General features: G+C 34.8%; 1 protein-coding gene across 2 annotated transcripts in view; it reads left to right on the top strand.

Annotated features, from left to right (window-relative positions):
• Nucleotides 1–26,277, top strand: part of LOC124239335 (protein argonaute-3) — a 105,233-nt gene that overhangs the window by 39,336 nt on the left and 39,620 nt on the right. For both annotated transcript variants that reach the window (XM_046661057.1, XM_046661058.1), the window contains exons 4-5: nucleotides 1,017–1,225; nucleotides 2,306–2,442. In XM_046661057.1, the coding sequence (XP_046517013.1) occupies nucleotides 1,017–1,225; nucleotides 2,306–2,442 (346 nt within the window). The remainder of the gene's footprint in view (nucleotides 1–1,016; nucleotides 1,226–2,305; nucleotides 2,443–26,277) is intronic.

The raw sequence follows: 26,277 nt of genomic DNA, 5'->3' as shown, positions 1-26,277 counted from the left end.
ATGCAGTATACAATATGTATATTGGAAATCATGAGTTCAAACTGATTCTTCTAGGTCCAGTCTATCCCTATAGGATTCTTCCTGTACTCCCCACACTGCATATTTGTATTTTTCTTCTTTAAACCCCTGGCTCCCCAAAACATCACCACTTTTATACTCATTTGTTCAGTTCTACAGTACATGTAAAATAGTTCTGAATTACTACACTATACCACTACAGAAAACAAACCTACTCATAAGAGTTTAAGGTTTTATTTTGTATATGCAGTTCTTCCCCACCTACCCCTCCTCCACACCCCAACTGAGAGTGTGGTGAGCATACTCTGTTCAAGAGGTACGTGCCAGTGTTTTCTTTCTTGTTTTCTTTTTTCAGTGTGGTTATGTTATTTATTTGAAATGCATTTGGTTCATTTAACTTTGTCTACATTCGGTTTTAGTTTTTCCCTCCATCCTTGTTGTCTTTAATTTTTTAATATATAGAACTTTAACATGCTTCCAAAAGTCAAAACCATACTGAAAAATATACTTAGAGTTGTTTATCCTTCCTTTATTTCTTCCAGTCTGTTCCTTTTGCATCCTTTGACAATACCTAATTTCTTTGTTCCTGGTTAATTCTTCCTATGTTTCTTTTTGTAAAAATAAGCAGATGTAGGAATAGTTTCCCATTTTCCCCTTCTCTCTCACACAAAAGATGGTATACTATTTGTAATCTTCTGTACTTTGGTTTTTTCACTTAACAGTATAGCTTGGAAATTATTCCATTGTAGTTCTAAGAGATCTTTCTCATTCTTTTTTTATAGCTGCCTAAATGTTTGGGCCTTTAGGTAGTTTCCAGTACTTTACAGTGACATATAATGCTGGAATAAATAACATTTAAATTTTAGTCTATTGACTCAACATTGAGATTGATTTTTTATGTTTGCCGTGTTTTCTCTTAAATATTTTTATGTTAAACTTAAAAATAGTTGTTTTTATCTTTTTCAACTTTTATCGGTTGACTCTTTTCCCATCAACAGGTAGATTTAGATGTTACTTTACCTGGGGAAGGTGGAAAAGATCGACCTTTCAAGGTGTCAATCAAATTTGTGTCTCGGGTGAGTTGGCACCTACTACATGAAGTACTGACAGGACGGACCTTGCCTGAGCCACTGGAGTTAGACAAGCCAATCAGCACTAATCCTGTCCATGCCGTTGATGTGGTGCTACGACATCTGCCCTCCATGAAGTGGGTGCTTCTGGCTTTTTTCCCTCTTTAGATTTTAAGTGTGAAGGCTTTCTTCCCAAGAGTGAATTGTGCAGGCTTCCTTTGGTTAACTTTCAGATGTTGTACTTTTTATTTTTTTAAGATTTTTATTTTTCCTTTTTCTCTCCAAAGCCCCCGGTACATAGTTGTATATTCTAGTTGTAGGTCCTTCTAGTTGTGGCATGTGGGACGCCCGCCTCAGCATGGCCTGATGAGCAGTGCCATATCCGTGTCCAGGATCCAAACCGGGGAAACCCTGGGCCAATGAAGCAGAGCGCGCGAACTTAACCACTCAGCCACGGGGCCAGCCCCAGATGTTGTACATTTTGATTATTTCAGTTGATGAATAGCATGTATACACACTCATTGATAGAAGTAAGTTACAGAAATAGTCTGACTTTTGAAAGTAAATGCACATCATTAGCTATTTTAACGTATACTTTTTATAAAAATGTCTAACGCTTTCCCTTAGGAGGTATAAATCTTGAGTAATGATATATTTTCAGATATATTCCTGTAGTTAAATCATCTTGTTTAGAGGTAATTTCATTGTTTATGCAATGGTATCAAATTGTGTTGAAATTGCTACTCTTAATCACACTAGCACCTCACATATGTATTGTGTGTATCTGTGGTGTATCTATGTATGTATATATATATAGGATCAATGTGTCTTTTTGAAGAAAAACATTGTCTTGCAAACACATTTATAGAAATAGCTTTTTGATCAATAATTATTTACTCTTTAGTGTTTTCTAAGGTTAGAACTGTTAATTTTTAAAAATCTTTTTAAGAAAGCATTTTAAATAAAATTTATTTTTATTCAAACTAAGATTAGTTTTAGTAATAGAAAATTTCAGTGAAGGATGTTGATGTTTTTGTTCTCATTCAGAATACTGCTTTTAGCTTTCACAAATTGGAAAAATGTTTAGTTTCGTATATTCATAATGATAAGCGTCATTATGATAAATTAAGTTTATGTGCTCTAGACTCACCTGTTCTGCAAATTTAAGTACATGCATGAGAAGGAAAGGATTGAACATGCCATTTTAATTTTTGTAGATATACACCTGTGGGGCGTTCCTTTTTCTCAGCTCCAGAAGGATATGACCACCCTCTAGGAGGGGGCAGGGAAGTATGGTTCGGATTCCATCAGTCTGTTCGGCCTGCCATGTGGAAAATGATGCTTAATATTGATGGTAAGGGAACTAAAACCATATTCTGTATTGAGTAGGTGATTTGTATATGGCCTGTGTGTGTGTAGATAGATAGATACATATGTACATTTTATATATAATTGTACTGTCTTGAAGTAATATTTGTACATACATTAAGACGAACTGGAAAAATCTATTTTTATTACATTTCATTTTGAAAGCCTTCACACAGAACTTGCCCTGGAATGCTATTAAACATGAAGTAAGCACGTGAAAGCAAATATAAAAGCCTTGACATGATCGTCTGAGTAATTCTGTTATAATTCACTTTTGTTCTTTTAACTCTAAGTCAGTATTTCATTATGAAATACGTGTTTTAAAGGAGGAGAAGTCTACTGATCATGGTGACCCCAGGCATTATGCCTCCTGCTGATGCTTAATGTGGTGTTAATTGCATTCTCATTTTTAGGTGTTTATTTATAAATACTTTTGAGCATATATAAAAGTACAGAGAATAGTATGATAAACTGCCACCTATGTAGCAATTATCCAGATTGTCAGGATTTTTCTACCTTTGCTTAAAGTATCTACATTTCTTCCTCTATTGTAGTATCTTTAAATCAAATCCAGACATAGCACATTATTTTATCCCTACTATTTCAGTAATTACCTCTAAAAATACAGATGTTTTCTTACACAGTCACAATGCCATTATCGTGTGCAAGAAAATTTAAAATAATCATTATTCGTAGCCTCTAATACCCTGTCCATAGTCAGATTTCCCTGATTGTCTCAAACATGTCCTTTTATAGTTAGGTGATTCTAATCAGCATCTAAACAAGATCCACACAGTCACATTTGGCTATTATGCCTTTTTTAAATGTAGTAGTCCTATTTCCTTTCCTCTTGTTTTGTTTTGTTTTTCATTTTTTTATGCCATCAACTCGTTGCAGAAGCTCTGTCCCTTCTCCTGTAGAATATCCAAAAATCTGTATTTTTCTTTTGTTTTCTTGTGATGTCATTACCTTGTTCCTCTATCCCCTGTATGTCCTGAAAATGAAAATTGGCCCTAGAAGCTTGATTCAGTTCTGGTTCAAAATACTTCATAAGTGCTTCCCTATTTTATCATACTAGGAGGCACACAGTATCTAGTGGTCTCAATTTTAGTGATACTAAGATTGGTCAATAGGTTCAGAGATCAATAGACCCCATCTCTCCGTTGTAAATTTCCCAATCAACTTTTCAGTTACTAATATTCCATTCATTGATCTTGTTACCAGAATCATTTATTTCACTAGGGATTACCAACTGGTATTTTTATCTGTTATTCCTTTTGCATTAGATGGAATTTTAATGTTGAAAATCACAATGTCCTATTGATAATTCATTAGTCTTTGATAGCTTTCTTGCATTCTGGCACAGCAGGATGTTCCAGGCTTCTCTTATATTTCCTGTCCTGTACCCGGAATCAGCCTTCCTCCAAGGATCCCTAGATCTTTCCAGATCCGTACATAGTTTCCTCATTATTTTCAGCTACTTCTACCGTTGTGAGGATATGTCATTGAGGAGTTATATTTCAGTAGTCCCTTTTAGATGTGTACTAGGGTGTATTTAATTATTTGCCATTTCAGAACATCATTTCATATGTATGTAGATGTATCTTCAAGATAGATTCCAGGAAGTGAAAATCATGGATCAAGGGCAAATGTATTTGTAATTTTGATGGGTGTTGCCAGATTGCCCTCCATAGAGGCTGTAAACGTTTTGCATCAGTGCATGAGGCTACCTGTTTCCTTATACCTTTGCCACTAGAGGTATCAAACTCTAGGTTTTTGTCAGTTGGATTTGCAAGAAATAGTTCCCTTATGTACTTTTATTTTGCATTTGTCTGTCTTTTCACATATGTAAGTGCCACCTTATTTCTTTTTTCATTGACTGTTTGTTAATGTCCTTTGCCATTTTTTTTTTTCTGGTGGCGTTTTGGTCTCCTCATTTACTGAAAGAGCTTTCTAAATTGAGGAGCTTAGCTTTTTGTCTGTGATATGAATTACAGATATTGTCTCTAGGTTGTTATTTGTCTTTTGATCTGTGGTATAGTCTGGTTTTTGTTTCTGTTTTTTGCCACGGAGAAGTTTCTCTCTTTGGTGTGTGTGTAGATATGCATACACAAACATTTATATGTATTGGTCAGTCATTTCTTTTATGACTTAATATCTAATTAGGGCTAGTCTTATTTTTCTCTTCAGGGTTATCTAGGCCACTTGTTTATTTTACCATATAAGCTTTAGAAACACCTTGTCCAGATCCACTGGGTATGGGAGGAGGGGTTGTTATTTTTATTGAGATCTCATTGTATTTATAAATTAAGTGAGGACAAATTGGCATCTTAAAGATAGTCTTTCTGCCCAGGAAAAGATTTTCCATTTGTGCAAGACTTTTATTTCATTTAGGAGTGTTTTAGAGTTTTCCTCATATAGAATTTATATATTTGTATTGTTGTTCCTGGATATTTTCTCCCCTTTTTGGATATTAAATGGGTTTATAGATTCTAACTGGTTATTATTTATGTACATGGAGGCTTTTGATTTCTGTATACTAACTTTTTTCTCTCTGCCTTTTTGAGTTGTGTTTTGGTTTACAGTAGTTTTTCAAAAGATTTTCTTGGAGTTTCTAGGTTATAATCATTTCATCTATAGGTAGTAATAGGTTTACCTCTTCCTTTGGATTTTTATACCTCTAATTTGTTTCTTATCAGATTATATTGACTAATTAGAGAGGACAGTGTTAAATGTTAGTGATTATTGGGCATCCTCTTTTTGTTCTTTACTTTAGAAGGACTGCTTCCAGTGTTTCTGCATTAAATATGGTATATACATATATATGTATATGTATAGGAGTATCTGTTGATTCCTGTTTTACTAAGTACTTTTAATCCAGAATGAATATTGAATTGTGTCAGATGTCTTTTCAGCATCTCGGGAGCTAATGCTATGATATTTCTCTTCTTTTTTTTTTTTTTAAAGATTTTATTTTTTCCTTTTTCTCTCCAAAGCCCCCCCGGTACATAGTTGTGTGTTCTTCGTTATGGGTTCCTCTAGTTGTGGCATGTGGGACGCTGCCTCAGCGTGGTCTGACGAGCAGTGCCATGTCCGCGCCCAGGATTCGAACCGACGAAACACTGGGCCGCCTGCAGCGGAGCGCGCAAACTTAACCACTCGGCCACGGGGCCAGCCCCGATATTTCTCTTCTTTTTAACAAACATTGAATCAAACTTGTATTTCTGGATCCTTCTAACGTGATTCTGGATTTTGTTAATACTTTACCTTTTTAATCAAAATGCAAAAGTCAGGTTGATCTGTAGTCATCTCTTTTTTTGGGCACTCTTTTTCACATTTTGGTATTAATGTTATATTTCATAAAGAATTTGGAAGTCTTCCATTTTCTAAAATGGACAACAGTTTTTAAATAGTATTGAAAATATCAGTTCTTTTAAAATTTGTTAGAATTCGCCGGTAAAATCTTGTGCCTGGTGTATTTTGGTGGGTAGCTCTTTGAAGACTTCCCAAGTTTATTTTGTGAAAATCAATCTGTTTAGGCTCTCTGAGGTCAGTTTTGGTAGGTTATATCTTACTAGAAAATTATTTATTTTACCTATTTATTTCTATAGAGTTTTACACAGTAGTTTCATATTTTTGAAATTTTATCTATTTCTCTGGTTTGCCCCCATTTCTTATTTTGTATATTTGTACTTTGTCATTTTAAAGGTAGTAGTTTAATCAATTGATGTTGTTCTTTTTTTCTCTGCAAAAGAGCTTTTGAAATTTTTTTTAGTTCTCTGGCTTTCTGTTTTCTAACTCCTTAGTTTCTGCTTTTAGCTCTGTAAGTTTTTTCCTTTGCTTCAGTTAATTTAGTTTTTCTAACTTTTTGAGCTCTATTAGTAACTCATCTACTTTCATTTTTTCTTACTGATAAGTATTTAAAATAGTAAATTTTCTTCTCATTACTATTTTAGCTGTATTCCAAAGCGTCTCATATGTAATATTTTTATTATGTTATTTTCTAGAAACGTTAGAAATTTCATTTGTATTTCCCCTATTATCCAAATGTTGTTTGAGAGACTTTAAATTTTCAGATTGAAGATCTTTTTATTTTCTGATTTTGTTAGGAATTTCTAGTTTTAACATGTTGTTAATCAGAGAATTTGGTTTGTATTTCTACTTTTAGAATTTGTCGAGGTATTTTTTATGGCCTAATATATAGTCAGTTTTTGTGAAAGTTTAATAGCTGTTTGAAAATAAAGTATATTCAGTTATTAAGGAAGAGTTAAATGAATACCCATCAGCACTACCATTTTATGCTGTTTAGATCGTTTATTTTCTCATTTACTTTTATTTGCTTGTTCTCTCAGACTGGGAGAAATAAATTTAAATTTCCTGTTGTTATTGTGTTTCTTTCTATTTTTCCTTATATCTCCTGTAATTTCTGCTTTCTTAATGTTGCTGCTATACTGTTGGGAGTATATCTATATATACACACCTCTCTGTTTTCTTAATTGTGAATTGTACCCTGTACAATGATAAAGTGAGTTTCTTTTTATACTTGTGGGCCAGAAGTCTACATTGTCTAATAAAAGGATTACAGTCCATGTTTTTGTGAACCTTATCCTATCCATTAGTTTTTCCTTTCCTTTAAATTTTTTATACTTTCTGAATCACAGATACAGCTCCACAGCAGCATAGAATGGTTTTGCTTTGTGGGTCAGTTGAAAACTTTTTTTCTGCTAATGGGTGAGTTAAGCCAGATAGATAGGCAGGACGTACATGTTTGGTCGTGGTGTGTCAAATTATTTTATATTTTCTGATTATAGATATTTTTGAAACTTTAAGTGGTCTGTTTTCTGTGCTTTTTAAATGATAGTTCTGATATTAGGAAGTTTTTTTTTTCCTCCACTACTGGTTACCTTTATACTTAGACCTTCATACAATATTCATCTTTCTCTCTTTTTTTAAGGCAGTTTTTTTTCTTAGTAACAATAATATTAGCTTTGTTCTCTATCTTCCCCTTTACTAATTTTAGGCAATAGAGTATTATTATATTGTTCTTTATAATTTTGCTTAAAATTTTACTACTTAACTTTCAACCTTGACTCCTATCTTTTACTGTAAGGTGCAGTCAGTGAGTTTATTCTACTTTTTGTTTTCTACTCCTATCATTCATTTATTTGTATATAGTATTATTCCTACATTGTTATGGCATGTAACAGTTACATTCCATTCAGTCACCTCTATGTACATTTTTCTTAATCTTAAATCTACAGTTAATTGTATTGGTGCTAACTACCAGTCTTTTTGCTGAAATTTTTCCTATCATCTCTTGGTTTGTCTTCGAGTTGTTTCTTCAAGAAGATCTCATAAGAATAAGAGCTAACTTTTTGCGTATTGAAAGCCATTTGTCTGTAGCCTTATTCCTGAAGGACTGTTTAGCTAGACATAAAATTATCAACTCACATTTTCTTGAGTATCTTATAGGTATTTTTCCACTGTCTTCTGACATTGAATGTTCAGTAGAGAAGTATGATGTAAGCTTGATTTTCTTTTCCCTAGAAGGGACCTGCTTTTTTTGTCTGATTGCAGGGTATTTTTTTTACAATTGTTTTTAGTAGATTTTTTTTCCCACTATTGAACGTTTTGGGTCACTTTTATTTAAAACATGAGATTCCCTTTGAGGCTTTTTTTTTAATCTATCATTTAATTTTCTTTTAAAACATTTCTGTCCTGTTTGCTCCTTACTGTGCCGTTTGTGGTGTAATTTTTACCATGTGCTCATTGTAGTTTAGTCTTTATTTTTTTAATTTTTTTTATTTTTTAAAGATTGACACCTGCACTAACATCTGTTGCCGATCTTCTTTTTCCTTTTTTTCTTTTATTTTTTTTATTTTTTTCCCCCAAAGCACCCCAGCACATAGCTGTATATTTTAGTTGTGAGTTCCTCTAGTTGTGCTATGTGGGACGCCATTTCAGCATGGCCTGATGAGCGGTGCCACGTCTGCACCCAGGATCCAAACCAGCAAAACCCTGGGCCTCCAAAGCGGGGCGTGTGAACTTAACCACTTGGCCTCCGGGCGGCCCCCATTTTTTGAATTTTTAAAAATCTTTTTCTTCTATGAATTCTGCAGTGCTTTTTTTTTTTTTTTTATGATTAGCACCTGAGCTAACATCTGTTGCCAATCTTCTTTGTCTTTTTTTGTTCTTTTTTTTTTTTTTTTATTCTTACCCCCAAAGCCCCCCGGTACATAGCTGTACATTCTAGTTGTGAGTGCCTCGGGTTGTGCTATGGGGGACACCACCTCTGCACGGCCTAAGGAGCAGTGCTGTGTCCATGCCCAGGATCCAATCCAAACTGGCCAAACCCTGGGCTGCTGAAGTGGAGCACGTGAACCCAACCACTCGGCCTCGGGGCCAGCCCCTCCGCAATGCTCATTCCACTTTTTTCCTGTTTACTGGCTGTGTCTTCCCTGAGTTCTTAAATTTCTGCTCTGAGATCTTTCTTCATAGCTGCATTAAAATTTTTGAATTCATATTAAAAAGTAATGTTATGATTTTCATCTACTTTGTGATGATATTTTCTTTTGAGTTTTCTTTGTCAGGAATGTTATGCTGCTTTTTTACATTTTTTGGATGATATCTTTGTACAGATACTTGTCTCTTTTTTTTAATTCATATTTGAATGAGATGAGATAGTTTTCCCAAACCACCTATTAGAAGAAGGGGGATATAGGATGTTAGGAGCAAAGTATTTTTCCAGGTTTCTCTGCTCGAGGCCTCCGTCCTCTATTGTTTCAATGGATTAGCCACATCTCCTTTGCCTTTCAGTAATTTACATGTTTAAGAGGTGTGAACTACCAGCCCTGAGCTCCACCAGGTCCTTACTAGTTTCTGCTACCAAGAAATATAGCTCCTTCCTTTTAAAGTGCCTGCTCAAATGTTAACAAGTAGAGAATTTGTGAACGGTATACAGGAGTTCTTGGTACGATTCTTTTAACTTTTCTGTAAGTTTGAAATTACAAAAGAAAAGTGCGTGCCTTAGTTTTAGAAAGGTAGTCCTCCCTGAGATCTGTCACTTCTAGACCACCTTCCACTCACTCTCATGACACTTTCTACACTCCTTTCTCTAACTCCTTTTGAGATTCCCCCATTCAATCTCAGTTCTAACATTGCAGTTCCCACTTACGATAGGACCCTCTTCGGGAGTGAATATTTGCTATTCCTTCACCAGTCTCCTTTCATACTTCATGTCCTTCTCCCTTGTTTTGGTTCTACTAGTCTGAAGTACTTTGGGCCATGTTTACTTGTAATTTGGCACTTTCAGGTTTTATTGTCTTCTAGGTTCACTCAAGATGACGGATTTTTTCTTTTCTTTCTTAAACATTCTCTTTGTTGCTCTGTATTGAGTTCTAGGAGGAAAGTGGGAAAATTTAGAAATAAATTACAGCTGTTTTCCTACTAGAAGTCCAGTTTTAGATATTATTAAGAAATAATTTCTAAATAACTCATTGGTCAAAGAAATCACAAAGAAAATTTTAAATATTTCAAACTGAAGAGTAATGAAAATAGTATATATCATAACTGGTATGATTAGCTAAAGCAATGCTTATAGAGAATTTTAAACCTTAAAAACCTATTACAAAAGAAGAACAGCATCAATGAGCTACATATTCATCTCAAAAAGTTAGAAAAATAATAAAATTAAATGCAAAGAAAAATAGAAGGAAATAAGAGTTAGAAACAGAAAAAAATTACCTCTATCCTGTAGGTAGGAAGACTTCAAAGGTTTTTAAGAAGGATAGTGACATGATCATATTTGTTTTCCAGAAAGAGACCTCTGGCAGCAGTGTGGAGAATAGATAGAGGAGAAAAAACTAATCTGAGAAGCCAGTTAGGAGGCTTTTTCAATCACTAGTTCAGGTAAGAGATGGTGATGGTCTTATGTGGGATGGAGAGGAAAGGAACATATTCCAAGGATTAAGTTGAAAAAATAGGTTTAAAAACCATGTCCAGAAAAAATTTTGGGTTTAGTTACTGGCACATGGAACTGATTGAAAATGAATAGACCAGAAGGTTTACTAGGTGTTTGAAGGAATTGTTTTTGGAAATAAACTACAAACCTGGTGTATTAGTCAGGCTCAGCCAGAGAAGCAGAATCTGTAGGAGATATATAGAGAGAGAGATTTGGTTTACCCAATTGTAGAGGTTAGCTAGGCAAGTCTGAAATCCTTAGGGCAGGCTGTCGGAAGGGCAGGCTAGAACTCTTGGGCAGTTGCTAAAGCTACTGTGCATAGGTACAATTTCTTCTCTTTTTGTGTTGGGAAAGCCTCTGCCCTGTTTTAAGGCCTTTCATCTGACTGCAGGAGGCCCACTCAGATTATCCAGGATAATCTCCTTTACTTAAAGTCAATTGATTATAGTCTTTAATTATATCTATAAAATACCTTCACAGCAACACCCAGATTAGTGTTTGATTGAATAACTGGGAACTAGTGCCTACCCAAGTGGACACATTCGAAACAAAAACAAAACCCCATACCTGTCCTACAAAATGTTGTGATTATTCAGTCTTTGAAACAACCTTCAGGTTAATTGACTGTGCTGTATAATAAACTAACTTCCAACAAGGGTGCACTCGCCAGTATACATTCAGAGTAGTTACTCACTCATACCAGGTGTGAAGGGTAATGTTGTCAACTGAATATGGGAAGTCGATCTACTGTTGCTGGTTAGTTGGCAGTATGTACCGTGTATAAGTAGATAAATGCTAATGTGTCTAAAGCTTGGGGATTCTATGGAACATCTGGATAGAGAGATCTAGTATGTAGTTGGAAATGCCGATATGAAAGTCTGTAGTGGTGGGAGCTAAAAATAAAAGTTTTGGGACTCCTCAGTATATAAATCCATATTTGAAACTGTAGAAATGGAAAAACTTCTTTAGGAATAGTATTTTGATTGAAAACAGGGATAAGAAGGATAAAGCCATAGGGAATACTAGCATTTAAGGAAGCATGCTAACATTAAGGAAGAGCCAGTGAGCAATTAATGATTATCGTACAGGTAGCGTGAGCCAAAAAACGTTGTCAAGGAAACCAAGAGAGGAAACATATTCAAAGAGTAGATGACTTCACAGTTAAACAGTGGGAGCTTTTCCAGTAGAATCAAGAGTAAGACAAGGATGTCAGTACTATGATATTTAGTCACTATTGTGTTTGCTAACTTCTGTTCTTCTTACAGGTTTCAGTCTACATGTTACTTCCTTGAGAAGCAGTATTTGACACCTTACTCCCCCCCATCCAGCCATTCCCCAAGTCTGAGTTAGGTATTTCTCTTATGTATTGCCATAGCACAGTATACTTCCCCTATAATAGCATGTGTCACCTGAATTATGTTTATTGTTCTGTGTCTCCTATTAGAATGAAAGCTCCATGGACCTAAGGACTGTCCATCTTATTCACTAGTATACATATGTTCCATGCCTAGCACAACTCTTGGTCATATAAACAATTAATAAATTATTAGAATTAATAAATAAAGAATAAATAAAAACAAGAGCATAGGGGGCCAGCCCCGTGGCGGAGTTCGCGTGCTCTGCTTCAGCGGCCCATGGTTTCACCAGTTCGGATCCTGCGTGCAGGCATGGCACCGCCCGCCAGGCCACGTTGAGGCAGCATCCCACATGCCACAACTAGAAGGACCCACAACTAAAATATACAGCTATGTACTGGGGAAATTTGGGTTGAAAAGGAGGTACACAAGGAATAAAAGATTTCTGAGAGGTCTCTAAAATATAAAACTTTATTGAAAACGGTGAGAGAAAATCTAAAGGAATGAAATATATTAGGCTCATTGAGAAGGCTTAATTTGATAAGATGTTGGTTCTTCCAAAATTAATCTATAAATGCAATTTTAAGTAAAATCCCAATAGGATATATCATGGAACTTGATAAGTCACTATTAAGATTTATATGTAAAAATAATTGACCAAGAAAAACCAATATAATTTTAGAGAAGAATAAAGAGGGAGGAATTGCCCTCCTTATTTTAAAGCTATAACAATTATACCACACTGCTTTAAGTGCAGCGCAAGACAGGTTAATGAAGCAAAATCCAGAGCCTAGAAATAAGCTGTGTATGTGTATATAGAAACTTTGTAAATGTTAAGGTAGCATTTCAAATAACCAAGGAAGGAGTAGAATATTTAATAAATGGTGTTTATCCAGATAACTATATGAAAAAAATTAGACCCATCTTACATCATACCCAAAATTTATTTCTAGGTGGATTATAGTCCTAAATTTAAAAAGCAGAATTTTGAAATTCTTTTAGGAAAAAAATGAGAATATCTCTAATGTTGAACAAAATATAAAATGTGTAAATCATCAAAGAAAATACTGATAAACTTGGCTACATCAAACTTTAAAACTTATAAAAGACACCATAAGCAAAGGTAAAATGCTAGGATTTCTGCAGCACATATAACCAAGAACTTTACAAAATATAAAGGCAGATTAAGACACACCTCACAAAAGAAGCAACCCAAATGGCCAATAAACGCATGAAAATCCCAATCTCAAATTCGTTAGCAGTCAAGAAAATGCAAGTGAAATCAGTAAGATACCATTTAACACCTGTCAGATTTGTAAAAATTAAAAAGTCATATCAAATGTTGGTAAGAATACAGTAAAAGGAACGCTTACACAATGTTGGTAGATGTATGATTTGCTGCAACTACTTTGGAGAGCAGTTTTCAATATCTAGAAAAGATGAAGTAAAGATGAAATTGCACGTCTTAAAACCCGTAGAATACCATAGGGATAACTTGCATATGTGCCTGAGGCATTATTTGTAATAGCAGAAATCGGAAGCAGCCTAATTCCTGTCAATAGTGGAATAAATAAAATTCTGAATGAGTACAGAAATTGTTATATAGTATTGTGCTGTACTTTGTAACAGTCACATGGATGAACCAGATCTGTGTGTATCAACGTGGATTATTGAAAGAAGTGTTGGGGAGGGGAGAATCAAATAGCAAAAGGATATATTATTATTTATGTAAATTTAAAACAGAATAAGAGTATATACTAGATACCTACAAACGCAGTAAAATGATCAAAACATGGGACAAATACACACCAACTTCAGGATAGTGGTTCCCTTTAGGAAGAAGGAAGAGGAATGGAATAGGTTGGTTGGGGTAGGGAGAAGAGATAGACCTAAAAGGCTGCATGTTTCAAGAAAAATGTGAGAGTATATTTGTGTGAACAAACTGTATAGATAACTTATGCCATTGTGAAGCAAAGAAATCAGAAGATTAGTAGTGTTTTTTTTTTTTTTAAGGCCTATGGTATCTTAATGAAATGAAAATAAAGCCTGAAAATTTTTACAGGTTTATTTATTTATTTTTTGTGTGTGAGGAAGATTGGCGCTGAGCTAACATCTGTTGCCAGGTTCCCTCTTTTTGCTTGAGGAAGATTGTCACTGAGCTAATATATGTAGCAATCTTCCTCCATTTTGTATGTGGGATGCTGTCACAGCATGGCTTGATGAGCAGTGCTAGGTCCCAGCCCAGGATCCGAACCCATGAAGCCCAGGCCTCTGAAGCAAAGTGTGTGAACTTAACCACTGCTCCACTGGGCCAGTCCTGATGGGTTTATTTTTTAATTGTTAATAATATGTAATGCTGCCGTGAAAAATAATGAATGAAAATATTGCACTGACCATCTTACTTGCTTATATTTCCTTTTTTGTTTCTGAGTGATTTTGATTTTGCAATTCTTGGACTTGGTGTATTGCACTGAACCAAACAGCCCTTACTGAACTTGAAATCCACTGGAGAAGACTAGTAATGAGCAATATAATGAGTACTATAAAGTACTGAGTGCAATCGGGGCATACAATAGAGGGATCCATTGTAGTCTCAGTGTTTGAGGAACATTTCTTTGAGGATGTAACAGATGGGAGCTCGGTGAAATTGGTGGTGGAGATAAACATGGAAGAGTAAGAAAGCACAATTTATGGGGCCAGCCCAGTGGCACAGTGGTTAAGGGCGCACATTCCGCTTCAATCCCAGGTGAGGACATGGCACCACTTGGCAAGCCATGCTGTGGTAGGCGTCCCACATATAAAGTGGAGGAAGATGGGCACAGATGTTAGCTCAGGGCTAATCTTCCTCAAAAAAAAAAAAAGCGCAGTTTAATTCTAATTGTACTTAATCTTGTCTTCAAAATCATTGTTTTCATGGCATTTAATATCCTAACTTTCAACTAAGTAATTAAACTTACTGAATTTTACTAAGACTCAAAAAAATCCTTTTCACATTTCATCATCTCTGAAATTGGGAGATGTCTTAGAGGTGGTGTGGTGGTTTGTCATAGTTTAATTGGCAAGTTTCTTTTTTAGCATACATAAAATGTTGATACACCTTATCATCATTAGCATCTTAGATTCAATGAAATGTGGAATATTTTTTTTTAAAGATTTTATTTTTTTTCCTTTTTCTCCCCAAAGCCCCGCAGTATATAGTTGTGTATTCTAGTTGTGGGTCCTTCTAGTTGTGGCAAGTGGGACAGCGCCTCAGCATGGCTCAGTGAGCGGTGCCATGTCTGCGCCCAGGATCCGAACCGACGAAACACTGGGCCGCCTACAGCGGAGCGCACGAACTTAACCACTTGGCCACGGGGCCAGCCCCGAAATGTGGAATGTTTTTTTAATAAAGCCTTCTTTAGGCTTAACTCACTTGCACCTTACATTTTATTATTGTAATTCCTGTGTTTTAAGAGCATCACAGTGAATCTAGTGTTTATTAGTTATTAGTTAGTTATTAGTTGTATCTCCCTTAAGATGTTTTTATTTACCACTTATTATGTACCAAATAGAATGCTAAGTGTTTTACATTATCTCATATAAACTCCACCACAGTTCTATGAGTTAGGTGTTACCCCCAAGTGAAGTTTAGAGAGGGAAATCTCTTTAAAGTGACTTTCTCTCTGTAAAGGTCACATAGTTTATATTTAAGGCTCAAGGTCACATAGTTTATATTCAAATGTTAGAGGTCAACTGTTCTGACTCCAAAGCTTACGCCCTTAATATTCATAGCTGTATACTGCATCCCTTAAGAAACAAGATTCCTGGCAGAAAAAATCTCAGACCCAGGACGTCTGAGTTGAGAAATGTTATTTTATTTTTACTTACTTCCTTGTGCTTTTCTGTAAAAAGCAAAGTAAAAAGTAGTTTAAAAAGAGTACAAAAGTAGCTTTCTGTAAAACACTCAGTATCTATTTTTGTTCCTAGAAGAAAGTAGTCAGGGTATATAAATGGTCGTAGAATTTAGTAATTGTAATTTATTCTGCTTTAGAGTCAAAAGTTCACACTGAATGTGCTTCCTTTGCAAGGAAAACAGATTTCTAGTAAGTAACTTATTAATCACAATATTAGTGATATTAGTGTTGCTTGCTGCATATGTTTGTCTTGAGTTCAAGTATAGATCTCTAGGATTAAGAAATAATTTGATTTTTATAATGTTTAAATTAGTCCTCTCAGAAGTAGATCAAAGCAGAACATTTCTTTAGGGTGAAATGAGAGTCTGCTTTTAGGCAGTAGGGCAGGAACTTTATCAACCCGTGATCAAGCCAGGGCAAGTAAAGATTTCTGTGATAGGCTTACAGTCTATTCTCACATTAGAAAAACAGTATAACAGCAGGAGGAATCTCAATGATAGTCTCCATCAAATCTGCTTCTTCATTTACACTGTTTGTGCCCTTCATATGTGGTGCACAGCTGTCCTCTTGGGATCACACTTCACTACCTCCCTGGGGAATTTTGTCTTTCTCCTATATTGATTTCCTGTTTCTTTACCCCCCCCCCCCCCCCCTTTTTTTTTTAATATTCAGAAGTTTCATGAGAAAAGGGTACTACAAGAGGCAAAATTTTTTGACACCTTACACATTAGAAAATGTATCGGGAAACCTAAATGATAGTTTAGCTGGGTTCCTATGTTGGAAATAATTTTTCTTCATAAATTTGAAAGCAGTACTCCATTTTTTAAAGAGCCCTAGTGAGGTTTAGTCTACATACCATAAAATTCACCCTTTTTAGGAGCTGGCCTCATGCCCAAGTGGTTGAGTTCGTGTTCTCCACGTCAGCAGCCCAGGGTTCATGGGTTTGTATCCTGGGCGCAGACCTAGCATGGCTCATGAAGCCATGCTGAGGCAGTGTCCCACATGGAGGAACTAGAAGAACCTACAACTAGGATATACAACTAAGTACTGGGGGGTTTTGGGGGAGAAAAAAAAAAAAGATTGGCAAACCAAGTTAGCTCTGGGCCAATCTCCCTAAAAAGAAAAAAAGAATAAGACCTTGTTTCTGAAAAAAAAAAAAAAATCACCTATTTTAAGTGAATATCCTTTGTCTTTTTGTTTCCCTTGCTTTGCTTTACTTTCTGGAAAACTTCCTTAACTTCATCTTTCAACCCTCTAGTCACTTTTCATTTCTACCATTACGTTTTTAATTTCTAATAGTTCGTTTTTATTTCCTGAATGTTATTTTATTATAGCATACTATTCCTGTGTCACAGATGCAGTATCCTCTCTTACTTCACTGAGAATAATTTATTTTGGAGTTTTCTTTTTCCTGCACATGCTCATGCTTCTTCCGATTTCCTTTTTGTTTGTTTTGATCTGTCTTCCATTTTGGAGGCTTTGCTCAAATGTATATTTTCTTTGATTATTTGCTTGTAGTTCAGAGGGAGTCTAAAACACTGACTAAAAGCTTTGAATGCATTAGTGGGGCCTGTTGACTTTGAGCTTCATCACACAGTGATTTCAGTGGGCTGATGTTGGGGAACCTACAGTGTTAATATTCTTAGGCCTCTCCTCTTGGCTAGTCAAGTTACCCAAAGATGAGTCTTCCAAATTCCTGCTGGAAGGGTAACAGTCTGGTTGCTTACATTCTGGAAGCCAAGTTGGGGATTCTGGCTTGGGAAATGTCTGCATTCAGTTTTAATATTTGTAGTCATTTAACCCTTGTTTTTGGTACAGCCCTGTGCCCTCAATTGTGCATGACTTCTTCCCTCCAAAGAGCCTTTTACTTTTTATAAACAATGAACCTCCAGATTTATGCAGGGGTGCAGAAGGGGCAGTTGTTCAGCGATGTGGAGTTAGACAAGGGATCTAGGACTTTACCTGCTTCTCAAACAGCTTTCCTCTTTTTCTGCACCATGCCTATGCTTCTATCACCAGTTTCAGAGGTACCTAATACTACTACTTGTCGTGCCTTTTGAGAATTCTACAATGTAAATGCAGTTGATTCGTATCTTTCCCAACATAGCTGGCTTGAGATTTCATTTTGCTGAATCTGCTATGTCAGTTACCACTTGTCCAGTTACTTTCCATCTTCTAAAATGTTGATGCATTTCCTGTTTTTTGTTCTCCTCTCTTTCTAGGTTTATGTCTTTTTTTATTTTATTTTAATTCCTTACCATAGTTTTAGTGGAGTTAGGGATGGAATATGAAATAAACTGCTTGTGGTTAATCTGCCATCTTACCCCAGAATCTTTTTCTTAAAAGGTAGAGGCTTTGTCTGATTCATCTCTAAATTCTGACCCATAAAGGAGTCCCTGATATAGTAAGTACTTAGTAAATGTTTAAATGGATGATTAAGTCTTGTTTTACATCTGTAAAACTCAGTTGGTAACAAGTTTATGCTGGAGGCCTAGTTTCTTTTTTTTTTTTTTAAAGATTTTGTTTTTTTCCTTATTCCCCCGAAAGCCCCCCAGTAGATTGTTGTATATTTTTAGTTGTGGGTCCTTCTAGTTGTGGCATGTGGGATGCTGCCTCAGCATGGCCTGATGAGCGGTGCCATGTCCGCGCCCAGGATCCGAACCAGCGAAACCCTGGGCCGCTGAAGCGCTGAAGCGGAGTGCTCGAACTTAACCACTCAGCCATGGGGCCGGCCCCAAGGAGGCCTAGTATTTTGTCTCATGGACCTCTCAATAGGGCTGGTTAAGTATCCTCACAATATTGTGGCTGGCTTCCCCTGAAGCAGGTAATCCATGACAGAGCCAGGCAAAAGCTGTAAAGACGTTAAGGCCTAGCATTGAAAGTTACATTGAGCTGTTTCCATAATATCCTATTACTTGCACAGATCAGATATATTCAGTGTAGGTCAGACTTACGCAAAGGTGTGAATCCCAGGAGGCAAGACCATTAGGGACTGTCTTGGAGGCTGACTACCACACAAAGTTTCTGTCTTAAACTGGAAAAAGAACAAATTAAACACAAAGTAAGTAGAAGGGAAGAAATAAAGATCACAGCAAAAATTAATTAAATAGAAAACAGTACAGAAAATGAAGCCAAAAGTTGATTCTTTTTATAAAATTAATAAATTGTTAGCAAGACTAATCAAGAGAAATAGAAAAAGCAGATTACTAGCATCAGGAATGAAAGGGGTATCACTAGACCCTTCAGCATTGAGAGGTTAATAAGGGAATGTTATGAAAACTTTGTATCGGTTAATTTGATAACTTGAAACACAACGTTACAAAAATTGACTCAGAGAAATCTGAATAACCTTTGTATCTGTTAAAGAAATTGAATTCGTAATCCTTTCTCGCAAAAATAACTCCAGTCTGAAATGATTTCACTGGTGAATTTTATCGAACACTTAAGGAAAAAATAATACCAATCTTTCACAAATTCAGAAAACAGAAGAGGAGGAAAGGCTTTTCAACTCAGTTTCATTAGGCTAGTCTGCCTGTGTTACTGACACCTGACACAAACAATATAATCCTCTCAACAGACAGAAGAATCATTTAACACATTTTAACATTCTCATGATTAAGAATTACAACAAACTAGCAGTAAAAGGAAACTTCTTTGGCCTGATGAAAGCATCTAGAAGAATATACAGGCATCATCATACTAAACGGTAAAAAGAGTGAACACTTTTGCCCTGAGATCAAGAACAAGGCAAGGTTACTTGCTCTCACTACTTCTGTTCAACATTGTGCTAGAGGTCCAAGCCAGTGCAATGAGGCAAGAAAAATAAAGGCATAATATTGTAAAGGAAGAAATAGAACTATCTTTGTTTGCAGAAGACACAATTGTCTACATAAAAAAATCCTAAGGAATCTACCCAGAAAACCCTACCAGAATCAGTAGATAAATTTAGTAAAGTCCCAAGAGACTAGTTGCTTATACAAAAATCAGCACTAGCAATATAACAGGAAATAATACCAGCATTCTACAATTGGAAAAAATAGTGTGTGCAATTTATTATAATATCATCAAAAATGTAATATTTAGGAATAGACTTAGAGATGTGCAAGGCCCTATGCTGAAAGCTACAAAGCATTCCTGAGAAAGATAAGAAAGATAGAAATAAGCAGAGAGCAATATACCATGATCATGGACCAGAAGACTCAAGTTGTTAAGATGTCCGTTCTCCCCAAATTGATCTATAGACTCAACAAAATCCCAAAATCTCATTAGGCTTTTTAAAAAATGTGTCCTGACAATTTATTCTAAATATGATTTATTTGTTTATTAAATTTATTCTAATATGATTCTGAGTATATGAGAATGGAAAGAATCTAGAATAGCCAAGACCATTTTGACAAAGAACAGAGTTAGAGGATTTATACTACCTGAGTTCAAGATTTGCTATATAAAGCCACAGTAATCATAATGGTATGATATTGGGGTAAAATGGACATATCAATCAGGTTATAGACTAGCTACAGATACTACACTTGATCTTAGCCAAAAGGCTGAGACCCTTTTAGAATAACTACAGAAGTAGACCCACTCATGTGGTTGATTGATATTTGACAAACGGGCCAACATAATTCGATGGGGAAAGGATAGTCTTCTCAATAAATGATACTAGAGCAAGTGGATATTTGTATGAAAAAAATAAGCATTAGCCCCTATTTCATACCATATTCAAAAATTAATTCAAAGTGTATCACAAGCCAAAACTGGAAAATGTCTAAGAAAACGGGAAAAATATTCACGTCCTTGGACTAGGCAAAAAATTCTTAAAATATTGGAAACCTCATCTAAGTACAAAGCCTCTCTTAAGAACACTATTAAGAAAATGAAAAGGCAAGCTACTGCTGGGAGAAAACATTTGCAAAACATGTATGTGAACAAATGACTTGTGTCCAGAATGTATGAGAAACTTGGACAACTCAGTAAGACAATTTTAAAAAGTGGTCAAAAGCAGATAATTAACAAAAGAAGATATGTGAATGGCCAATAAGTTAAACATCATTGGTCATTCAGGAAATGCAAATGAGAATCACAATGAGATAGCACTTCACACCCACAAGATTGGCTAAATTAAAAAGGCTGGCAAGGGGCCATCCTGGTGGCATAGTGGTTAAGTTTGCAGGCTTTACTTTGGCAGCCTGGAATTCGTGGGTTCAGATGCCAGGCGTGGGCCTACACACTGCTCATCAAGCCATGCTGTGGCGGGATCCCACATACAAAATAGGGGAAGATTGGCACAAATGTTAGCTCAGAGACAATCTTCCTCAATCAAAAAGAGGAAGATTGGCAACAGATGTTAGTGCGGGGCCAATCTTTCTCACCAAATAAAAAAAAGACTGGCAATAGCAAGTGTTGATAAGGATGTGGAGCAAGTCGAAATGGTAGAAGTATAAAATTTTACAACCATTTTGAAAATATTTTGGCAGATTGTTTTAAGCATTCTCTTGGCCATATAACCCACCAATTCTATTCCTAGGTATTTCCCCAAGAGAAATTAAAAAATAGGTCCATACAAAGATTTGTGTATGTTTTCATGTTCATAATAACTAGAAACAACCCAAATTTCCAACAACAGCTAAATGAAGAAACAAATTGTGATCTAATCATAGAATGAAATACTACTCAGCAACTAAAAACAACTAACTACTAATTTATACAGTGGTATGGGTGAATCTCAACTAGGATGTGCAAAAGAAGCCAGACACAAAATGGTATATACAGTATAATTCCATTTATATAAAATTCTGGAACCAGTTAATCTATTATGAAAGGAGTCAAATAAGTAGTTGCCTGGGGCAGATGCGGGAGAAGCTGATTACATAGAGGCAGGGAGGTTCTTTCTAGCGTGATGGAAATATTCTGTCTTAATTGAGGGTAGTAGTAGAGTAGATGTATACATTTATCAAAATCATTGAACTTTTACATTTAAAATGTGTGTTATTATATGTAAGTTATACCTCAAAATTATTTTTTTAAAAATGAGATACCACTACACACTCACCAGAAACGCTAAAATTCAAGTCTGACAAAAGTTGGTGAGAATTTGGCACAACAGTGACTCTTAGACACTGCTTGTAAGAGGGTCAGTAGTTAAACCACTTTGGAAGAGTTGGGCACTATCTAGGAGAATTAAAGATACACATCCTTCATGACTCAGCAATTCTGCTCCTAGATATATAGCCTTTTTTACTAGAGAAATTTGTATTTGTGTGTGCATCAGAAAAACCATAAGAATGTTCATGACGTTATTCAAGTAACCAAAGGAAAGTATCATCACAAATGTCCACCAACATTAGAGTGGATAAATTGTATATTTCTTCAACAGAGTGTTAGGCAGAGCGATAAAAATGAAGATACTAGTTACATTTAATATAGGTGAGTTAGAAACAATCTTTAGCAAAAGTGTCAAAAGTATTACATACTTTATGTTTCTGGTGACATAAAGTTTAAGAATTAGGAAAACTAAACTGTAGTACTTAGGGATCTGTACTTAAATGTTGTAAATCTATAAAGGAAAGGAAGTGATTATCATAAAATCCAGAATTTTGCTTACCTTGAGAGAGGAGGTTTGGATTGGGAAGGGGCTAGGGAAAAAGTTTCTAGGATACTGGCAATATTTAGCTCTTGATTTGAATGCTGGTTACGTGGATATTCACTTTATAACAATTTGATAAGTTCACTTTAAGATAATTTGCTAAGTGGCACATTTGTGTTTTATACACTTTAGTAATATGTGATATTTTACATTAAAAATAGAAAAAATACAGATCTTCATGAAGCATTCTCCCATACAACCTCTTCAAGGAGTTAGTTTATATCGACAAAACAATTTTGCCTAGAATTAAGACTTTGGTAGATCAGTGAACAGAGGACATGAATAGACACTTCTTCGAAAATGAAGAGTTCTGTTGAGCTCCTATCATGTTCCAGGCACAAGTAGGTGCCTTGCATTGGCTCTCCACCCTAATGCTACGAGTAGTAGATATTTTTCTGATTTTATAGATGAACAAATAGAAATTCAGAGAAATCGTAGTTAGTAAGTGCTGGACCTAGGATTAAAATCTAAGTCTTTTATTTCCAAACGTGTCCTTTTTTCATTATTCTATCACTGCTACCTATGAAAAGAAAAAATAAACCTAGTGAAAAAAATAAACATGCAGCAAACAGTTAATGTGACAAAAAATGAAAGCATACATTTCTAACGGCAACAAAAATTTTTATCAATTTATTGATAAATCTATTAAAAGATGCATGAGAGTTATAGAATGTATTACAAAATCTTAATGAAATTTAAATGATCTTAATAAATTCAGAGATTTACTATGTTCATGAATTGAAAGACTATCCCACTGATATTCTACACATCTAGACTTTTGATAAATTTTTTTTCCTTAGTTGTATTATATGTATCTAAATACTGGCATTCTAAGTAGTTGATAATATCTCATTTTTCACCAAACTCTTCTCAGGTAATATCTGTACTTTGTTTCTTAATTTTAATTATCTGAATTCTAGTACCTGCCCTTTAATTTTAACTGTATGAATATGCTATGAATTTATCCATTTGATTGATGGATATTTAGGTTGTTTCCATTCATTTTGCTATTAAAAATAATACTACAGTAAGCATTCTTGTTTGTGTTTCCTTCTGCAGATATGCAATTTCTCTGTAGTATGTATTCCAATATAATGGAATTGCTGGGTTGAAAATTATGCCCATCTTCAAATTTACTATATATTGCCACTTGCTCTCCTGATTGTATCAGTTTATATTCCTACAATCTGTATAAGAGCTTTCATTCTTCCATTGGCTTGTTGTCAGTTTTTGTTACCCATCTTGAAATTTGTGCCCATCTTGATTAGTGTAAAATGATAGCTTCATATTGTTTTTATATATATTTCCTTAATTACAAATAAGATTATTAGTGAAAATTTATGTTTCTGGACATTTAGATTTTTCTCTTCCATGAATGCCTGCTCATATCTTTTGCCACTTTTATTGTCTTATCTTGATTTGTAGGAACTCATTACATATTCTAGATCCTAATCATTTGTTATATGTATTACGCATATCCTCTACCAATTTGTAGCCTGTTTTTTGTTTTCTTTGAGCTTTGTTTGTGGTATGTTTTTTCTCATAGTTTTCATCATTTGTAGTTTTGTATCTTGTTTAAGAAATTCTTCCTTACCTCCAAGATCATAAGGATATTCTATATTTTCCTCTAAATGTTCATTTTTCTTTTCATATTTAGTTCTCTAAGTAGGAATTTGTATTTAGCCTGAGGTAGGCTTTCAAGTCTGTTCTGCTGGTTTATGTGTCTATCCCCACAGTCTTTTGACAAATCTTGATGAATGTTAGGTCAGACCTTATTCTTAAAAATTATTGCTCTTTCATGTTAATTTCAGTATCAACTTCTTAAGTTCCAGAGGTCCAGGGGGCCTGTTGGTATTTTGATTGAAGTTGCTTTGCGTTTGAAGATTAATTTGAGGATAATTTACATGAATAGGGTATATTGCTCCATTTATTTAGATATTCTGTAATATCATTCAATAGTAAAGATGCTTGTTGTTTCTGTAGGTCTTATCTTTTGGATTTCATCCCAAGTGCCTTATGTTTTTTGTTGTGATTTTAAGTGGTATGTTTTTTAAATTAGATTTTAAGTTGGTTGCTAATGTATAAGAATGTAACCTATTTTTATATTTTTTATCTTAAATCTAGCAACCTTACTGAACTCTCATTAATTTTATAATTTATAGATTATTGGGTTTTCTAGTAGATAGTCTTATTGTGAAGAATAATAATTTTATTTCTCCCTTTCCAATCTTTTTACCTTTTATTTCTCTTAACTTGCATTACTCAGCTAGCTAGGACTTCCTATTAAATGAAGTTGAATTTACCATAGATTTTTGGTAGATACCTTTATCAAATTAGGGAAGTTCCCTTCTAGTCCTGGTACAGTGAGAGTTTTAGCTGTGGTGCTGAATTTTATCCAGTGCTTTTTTGGGGCCATCATCTAGGGAAATGATTTTATGCTTATTTCCTTTAATGTTAATGTGGTGTATTTCATTAATAGATTTTTAAAATCTTAAAAGTAAGTATTACTTTTGTTGTAAATTAGCTGATTCCTGAAAGGAGAAGGAGGAATAAAATGCATATGTATAGATTTATAAAATATTAAGAATTCAGCCAAGGGGTGGAGAAGCAAATCTTTGCTCATTCAAATTCAAGCCTAATTCAGCTGTAATCATTTATTTCAACCCATGTTTTGTAAGAACTTTTTTCACTTCAGGTGCGCCTTTCCTGTGGAGAAGATGGTAAACAGTAAAATGATTAGAAGCATAGTGAGATAAACAGGGAAAAATAACAGAAGAATGTTGCACAGTTTGTTTAGTAGTTTCAACTCAGTGATATAAAACTCAGTAGTAGTATAGTAATCCAGTGAAGAAATTTTACCTGTAGGATTAAAGGAAAGGCAAAATAAGCATGTTACTTGTCATATATTTATTTTCTTTTATCTCTTTACTTTTTAAAAATTAACCCAGAAGCAGTGTGTGTTTATTTGGTATGTATCCTGCCAGTCTTTTTTTAATGCACAATATTCTCACATTTTTTAATAGAAGAATGTAATGTATACATTGTTTAAACTACTATGGATTTGAATAAGGTATCCAGAATGCTAATACAGTCTTATCAATCTCTTTTTTTAATTAGTTAGAAATTGTAGAGGTGTTTCTAAAGTTTATTTGGATGGAAGTTTAGCAGTGAGTTATTGATTCCTCTTAAATCTTTCCTATAGACGTACTGTTGGATGTGTGTGCATGCACACACACATACGTGTATATATATATAAGGACATTCACTGGAATAGTAAAAAAACAAAACCAGCCTAACTATCCATCATTAGGGACGTGAAGTACATCCATGCAATGAGATATCCTATAGCTATGAAAAAGAGTGATTCAGTTCCGTATTCGTACATATAGATTTATCTCTAAGATATATAATGAGAAAAAGAAAGTCAAAGTACAGAATAGTGTTTCTAATGTTTTACTACTTGTGTTCTGTTTTGTTAAGAGGGGAAAAGAGTATATATTCACTTAATTATCATGCACCCATACTGTGGAATAGTATGAAGCTGTTAAAAAGAATGTACTGACCTGGAAAGGTCTCTGAGACATATTGTTAAGTTTAAAAATAATGAAACAAATCATAGAACATTTATTATCTCATGCAAAAAAAATGTATGTACATTTTTGTCTCTAAGTACGTTTTAAAAGAACAGGATATATACATATTTAACTACTAACAATGGTTACTTCTTAAAGATACTTGGAGACTGGAGGAAGTCTTTACTCTCTATATCTACATTGATGAGACTTCATTCATATATTATTTCTATAATAAAAGAAAAGGTAATATATGTTCATTATTTTAAAAAAGATTCAAAGATAAAATTAAAAAGAGGAAAATAAAAAATATACACAGTAGCCTAGTAGCCTTACCACCCACGCATGTCCTGAGATAACTGCTGTTAAAGGCTTGATAAATATCCTTCCAGAGG

The sequence above is a fragment of the Equus quagga genome, chromosome 5 (assembly GCF_021613505.1).
Source record: "Equus quagga isolate Etosha38 chromosome 5, UCLA_HA_Equagga_1.0, whole genome shotgun sequence".
NCBI classification, from domain to species: Eukaryota; Metazoa; Chordata; class Mammalia; order Perissodactyla; family Equidae; genus Equus; species Equus quagga.
Note: the sequence above shows the minus strand (reverse complement) of the source record. Positions and strands in the feature narration are given on the sequence as shown.